Below are 7,167 nucleotides of genomic sequence, written 5' to 3' on the forward strand. Positions count from 1 at the left end.
ATTTAATGCAAGAACGTTGTTCAAGTTTTGAATCCATTGTAAAAATCGCCGCGACGTAAAAACTTGATGTAAAGAAATCACTGTCATAAAGGAAAATGAACAGCTAATAAGCAGAAGCTTGGCATGGGTGTCCGTAACAGTGCTACCAACGTAACACAAACAACAGAATTCTAAACCGATAAGCCCGCGAGGTTTAAATTAAAAATTCCGGTTATTTTTTGATTATGGTAGTATGTATAATACATATATATATACATTATTTAACTGAATATAAAAAATAGACCATACCTGTCGAAACAAGTTTATATAAAATATTATATTACTGAATTTTTTAATTTACCAGTTTTACGACTTGGTATTTGTTATGGTCAATTTTTTTTGTAATGTAACACACAATCACACATTGTTTATAATGAAAAAAAAGATTTTTTGTATTTCATATTTGATTTTATTTTATTATTTCTTTTATTTTAATATTAACCTTTACAAGTTTTATACCTAGCGTAATGCAAATCAAGTTTAGTCATCATAAACGGATCTTATATTTAGTATAAGTTTATCACAGTTTCTCACAATAATTAAAACATTCCGCGCTACTGAAATATAAAATAATAAAATTAAAATTACAATAATTTTCCTTATAAGATCACATTTTTTCAAATTGCGATTCTAGTGTCGACATGTCACGAAAATATCATTTGTTCACAATCAATGAATGTATATACCTAAACTTGATTATCTTTTATCTGTTCTATAAAAATTTGAATACATTAATAATATTTTTGGTTTTTCTTAGATTTTAACATTATAAGTTTAAAAGTTCTCATATTAAATAAACTTAAGATATTACAAAGTTTAGTAATAATTATAATTGCAGTTACAATTATTACGATTACATACTTGTGATCTTATTGCACAATTACTTTTTTCATATACGATAATTACAGTTTTGTTATAATAAATCAGATAATTGCAATATCAAGTACTACTTTTTATCGGGATATAAAACGATTCTCGTTTCTAACTCGTTTTTTTTTATCTATGTCACATTGACTTAAAGTGAATACTTATCTATTCATAGTCTCATATTTTTTATGTGGTTTACTAAATGATGAATAAATTTGAACATTAGATCTTTGTGATTCAAAGTGTTTCACATCCTCCAGAGTTACAGAACAACCAGTTATATCCAACTCTATTAAGTCTGGTAATGTCAAAGCCATATTGATATCCGTTCTAGTAACATGCGAATAATGTCTAAGCCGAAATAAAAACATCAGTGTTTAAAATAGTTTTGGTTTTGGTGTCTAGACTTAAGATTTACCTAATATGTAATTTCTTCAAATTATTACATCTACTTATATACCGACTAATATTTGACAACAAATAGTTCTGGAAAATCTCGTTTTTGTAACTGATTATTTCTTCAACTCTGTCTTTGGAAAGAAGAGGCTAAAGCAAAAAAAGTTATATTATCATTTAGTGCGCAACAAGAAATTGATCAATTGTGTTAATACTATTAACAATACATGCAAGCGTGTATGTTTGAGAGGCAAAAATAAAGAAAACGAAAAAGAGAGAAGACATACTTCTACTGTATATAAAAAGTTATACAACTTCTCATCAAACTGATGCAAAGGAATATATTCTTTGTGATAAAAGTTTTGTAACTCTTTTAATGACTCACTTGACCATTCGTTTTTTAAATATTTAGGACAATCTAGATACAGTTCCTCTAAAAATTCAATTTGACAAAACCATTCAACTAACTTTTCCTCTATTGCTGTGTTTCGAAAGTCCAGAATCTATAAAAAGAAAAAAAGAAAAAAACATGTCTAGAAAAATGTGATTCCGCAGTAGTAAATAAAATGCAGAACTATTAATGTTTTAGAATAAACAATACCTTTACTTTTTGGCAGTTACAAGTGAAAGGAAATAAATCTATGTCTGAAGTAAATCCCCGTAAACAAAAACATGAAATTATTTTAAGTTTCTGAAGTTTTGTAAGGTTACTTATATTTGTCAAAAATGTCGATTGTTGAACCAATAAAACATCATTCAAGATCAATTGCTAAAATTTATATTTTTAATAAAGTTTTATGTCGTTATAAACAATGTGTGTGTAAAAGTATATGTGTATAGTACAATACAATAGATATGTATAAATACGTATAGATATGTAAAATATATATGTATAGTACAATAACTTACTTTTACATAAGGTACGAACCTACATATTCCACGAAAAAAATGGTATGTATACGATAACAGTCTAAAACTAGTAAAAGCTACACAATTTTTGATTTCAAGTTTCTGTATAATTGTTGACATTTCTGGCGTAACCTACAATTAATTGTAATAAAGTGACATGTACCAAACCTGAGAAAAAAATTTAACAAATTTAATATGCTATATATAAAGTATGCTTTGCATAATAATAATTTGAAAGTGCAAATGTACTTTGATATCGCTATAAGTGTTACAGACATATTTGATAATATATCGATATTTTATACCAATACCCAGTAAACAATTTGTTCGCAATTTGTCGGCAAACTGTTAGCAATTTTAAACAAAACTACTCAGCAAAGTAGTATCAACTGTGTCCGCATTAGGCTTCGATTTTGTTGCCAAAGCTTGTCGACAAAAAGTAACAGCAACTTGCTAGCAAAAACCGAGCAAAGCTTGATACATATTCAAACATATTTTGGTCTGAGACCAATTTGACGCCAAATATGAAGCAAGATTTGCGCAACACGACACAGCTTTGCTTGGTTTTTGCCAGCAAGTTGCTCTTATATTTTGTCAACAAGCTTGAACATATTTTTGCTAGCATTTTTGAAACATTGCCAGACAAAACAAGCTCTGCATCATATTTGATGTCTTTCTGCTAATAAAATTTGTAACATGCGTTTGGCAAAATTTGTTTCGACTTCGACAGATTCGGTGTTCTGGATATGTACGATTATTATTATCATTCTAAAACTATTAAAACGTAACAAACTGTACAAATATAAGTAACGGTAATTTGTAACATTTTATTTTACACTTAACACTGCTCTACTTCTTTTTTTTTTAAAGTAACATCTCTCTTGCAAAAAACACTTTATATACTTACTTAATACACGATTTCATCGTAAGCGACTTAGTTCCAAACACCTAACACATTTTATTCTAGCATTAAGGGCCTTCTACAATAAAATATTAGTAATAAATCAGAAGTCAGAAGCAAGATATTGACCACTCACAGTCAAATCACAGAAGAATAATCGATTGTGATTAGTCAATTTCTTGCTTCTGACTTCTGATTTATTACTAATATATTATTGTAGAACGCTCTTTAGAAATGTACTAACACTTGAGAACAAAATGACACCGCATAAGAAACTAAATAAAAAAACTATTGTATTCTAATCTCTTAATAACTTACGATTTAGCTGTTTCTTGAGTGTGTACATACTGTAAATATTTTTATAAAAAGTAAAATATACCTCATCCACATTAATAAAATAGTTCTCGATCTTTAATGTGTGAAGTATTCGGCATATTTGTTTTACTTTAGAAAAAAATAACTGTCCAAGCAGATTTTTACTATCTTGTTGGAAATCTCCACGTATTGCTAAGGTGTGTGTTAATGGTTGTAAAAAGGTTTCATACGGCTCCATTTGAGACGGAAGAATAGGTTCTTTGCTGTAGTCCAAATTCCATAAAAATTTATCTGCCGCTACTCTTGAAAATCTTGTGCAACATCTATAATAATATAAATATATTTCAACAAAAAATCTAATTTAATACATATAAAATATAAGTATATTATCTTAAGGAGAGACGATTGATATTATTTCAAACGACTATATGTCGTTTGACAAACTGTCACACAAGCAATACGTATAATAATAAGCCCGTTTTTCTGAAAGATACAGTTTGTCAACAATAGCAATGTCGTACTACTGTCGCTATCTATGCATTGTTTCGGATATTTATCTGTCACTCGCTTCCCGTATATAAAACAACTCACAATCGGAGATTCTTCAAGTCATTTATGTCTACATTTTTCAATATACAAAGAAGAACTTCATCTGGAAAGTCAAGAATAGTTTTTGTTGTTTGGTGTTTGTTTGTTTTTTTGTTTTGTATCGGCACATCGCGGTTGTGCTGTTGTGTTTTATCATCTTCTACTTCAAGTTCTATCTTACTGTGGGTCCTCTTTCTAGGTTTGCCTTCAAAAAAAGTCGAAGGTTTGTCCTGGTCCATTTTTTTATATTTTGTACTCATATATGAAAAACAATTGATACTTAGATAAAAAGAAAAACGACAAATTTACATCTAAAAAATCAGATATCATCTCGTTTGTGATATGCTTACGTTTAGTATTATTACCGGCGATTGTGAAGAACTTGAAGTTCCGATATGTCGTCGAGAGATGTAACACACGTGTATCTTCTTTGGCCTACAGAAGCTAAACACAATGCCGTAAGTCCGGCACATAAAAATTCTTTTTAAATTTTACTTGCCATCCCCACATCTTCTTATTTCAACCTATAGTGTGCTATTTTATCTGTCAGTTTTATCTTTGTTCATCTTGGAGTGACACACTATTTGCGTCTTACTGTAAATGTGTGCCAAATATATCTATAGATTCCTACTTTTCCTACTCACAGTATTTTTGGTGTAATGGAGAAGTACTGCGCTAGTTGTTTTACTAACCTGATTCTTCAATTATCAGAATAGTAAATTAAGTTTACTTGGTAGGTGATTTGTATATATATAGTTATAAACTTTATGAAATGTCTTCACAAAAGAAAAAATCAAACGCCAAGTACATAAAAAATATACAAACCATATTAAAAAACTTTTGTTTTATATAAAAAACAAAAAAGAGACAATCAACGTACTTAGCCAAGTACTGGACCTAAGATAATAGATCCCATAAAACGGGCATAACACAAAAGTAAAATACAAAAACTTGGCGTGCCCGGATCGTAAGTAATACTGATTCAAGCTATATTTTGTACATGCACTTAAGACGCACAATTCTTAGATATATCTAATTATTTTACATATATTTTATTATATTACATATGTGTTATTATATTAGATATATCTTATTATTATACATATATCTTATTATATTACATAAATCTTATTATTTTATGTATATCTTGATTTATTCTTAGATTATTTTGTTATTATATTTTATTTTTATATTTTTTTGTTATATTTTTTATATTTTCTTTCTTTAAATTATATTTTTACCTCTGTTTTTTTACTCTGTTTTTCTTACTTACGTTGTAGTTAAAACAAGATAACAACAGTTATCTTTAACCTTTTCGATCCGAGGATTTTTCCTTTAAAGTTGACCTCGCATTTTAGCTGAAAAAGTTAATAATAACTTGCTACCCCCTCTCCCTTCAAAGTTAATTTTGAAGGTCAAAGAAGTAACCAGGATTTTTTTCAATTTTTTTCCTAAATGTAGTGCATTAAATAGACTTTATAAACATCTATTACGTTCGCTTTTCTTGCTGGTCCATATATAGACCAATCCCGGAGCGAAAAGGTTAATGTGATATAATGTTACTTTTGAAATTCTAAAATATCAGAAATCCTAATATGTTAGTAGTAATTTATTAATTTGTTTACTTATGAATTTATCGTTTAAATGGTTTTCTTGTATTTGTATATATGAGTCATATATATACGATCCGGGCACGCCAAGTTTTTGTATTTTACTTTTGTTTTATGCCCGTTTTATGGGATCTATTATCTTAGGTCCAGTACTTGGCTAATTACGTTGATTGTCTCTTTTTTGTTTTTTATATAAAACAAAAGTTTTTTAATATGGTTTGTATATTTTTTATGTACTTGGCGTTTGTTTTTTTCTTTTGTGAAGACATTTTTTAGAGTGATTTCACTACTTTTTGTAAATGCATATACATTTTATTAGATTTTTTCTGCCAAAAATATATAAAAAATATATAAAAAGAGCGTGACTGCAAGACAGCAAGAAAGAAAGAGAGCGAGACAGCGAGAAAGCGAGGTAATAAGAAAGAAACCAACAGAAAGAAAAAAGGAGCGAGAGAAAGAGAGAGAGAGAAAGAGAGCGAGAGATCGAGAGCGAAAGATCGAGAGAGCGAGAAAGAGAAAGATCGAAAGAGCGTGAGAGCGAAAGAGAGAAAGAGAGAGAGGAGAGAGAGAAAGAGAGAGATTGTGTGTGTGTGTCGAGAGAGCAACAGAGCAAGAGAGCAAGACAGCGAGAGATCGAGAGAGCAAAGGATCAAGAGTGCATGAGAGCGAGAGAGCGAGAGAGAGAGACAGAAAGAGAGAGTGTGTGTGTGTGAGAGAGAGAGAGTGTGTGTATGTGTGTGTGTGTCGAGAGAACGAGAAAGCAAGAGAACAAGAGATTGAGAAAGTGAGGAGAGAGAAAGAGTGCGAAAGACAGAGAGAGAGAGAGAGAGAGTGTGTGTGTGTGTGTGTGTGTGTGTGTGTGTGTGTACTTACGTCAGAATCGATATTCATGTCTACCTCGTCTAGTTTCTTCTCCATATCTTTAACCTGGTTGCTCGTGCAAAATTAACTGATTACATGCTTCATAGTATTGCTTTGTTTTTGTTAAGATGGCTACAACTATATATGTAACAAATAGCAAAAAAAAGAACAAGGAAGATGTTATAAATATGTATCAGAGACAGAGAGAAAGAGAAAGAGAGAATGTGTGTGTGTGTGTACAAAACTCATTCTCTCTCTTATTTGCTCTTTCGCTCTCTCGCAAAAACGAGAAGAGATCAAAAGAGAGCGAGAAAGAAAGTGCAAGAGAGATCGGAAGATAGAACGAAAGAGAGCACGAGAGAAAGCGACAGAGAGAGAGAGAGAGAGAGAGAGAGAGAGAGAGAGAAAGAGAGAGAGAGAGCAAAAGAGACTCGTAATCTGTAATTTTACGCTGGACAACGATACGAATCTCTCTTACTCTCTCTCTCTCTCTCTCTCTTTCTCTCTTTCTCTCTTTCTCTCTCTCTCTCAATTCTCTTTTTCTCATCTCTTTCTCTTTTACTCACCGTGTACCTACCTATTTCATTATACAAACCATGTAGATGAAGCATTACTGCAACGAATTTACAACATATTAGAACATATTATTAATAAATGTAAATATTAAATTTTTATATACAT

At 30.3% G+C, this 7,167-nt stretch overlaps 1 protein-coding gene across 1 annotated transcript; it reads right to left on the reverse strand.

Moving 5' to 3' along the window:
- Positions 1–1,000: 1,000 nt before the first annotated feature.
- On the reverse strand, positions 1,001–2,393 carry LOC109861278. Its single transcript, XM_020440854.1, has 5 exons — positions 2,212–2,393; positions 1,904–2,071; positions 1,688–1,805; positions 1,325–1,452; positions 1,001–1,257 (listed from the first exon to the last, which is right to left on the reverse strand). Exons 1-4 carry the CDS (start codon positions 2,329–2,331, stop codon positions 1,427–1,429), a joined length of 432 nt encoding a protein of 143 aa, XP_020296443.1. The 5' UTR covers positions 2,332–2,393; the 3' UTR covers positions 1,001–1,257; positions 1,325–1,426.
- Positions 2,394–7,167: the final 4,774 nt, after the last annotated feature.

The sequence above is a fragment of the Pseudomyrmex gracilis genome, unplaced genomic scaffold (genome assembly GCF_002006095.1).
Source record: "Pseudomyrmex gracilis isolate BER0280 unplaced genomic scaffold, ASM200609v1 scaffold_673, whole genome shotgun sequence".
In the NCBI taxonomy this organism is placed as follows: Eukaryota; Metazoa; Arthropoda; class Insecta; order Hymenoptera; family Formicidae; genus Pseudomyrmex; species Pseudomyrmex gracilis.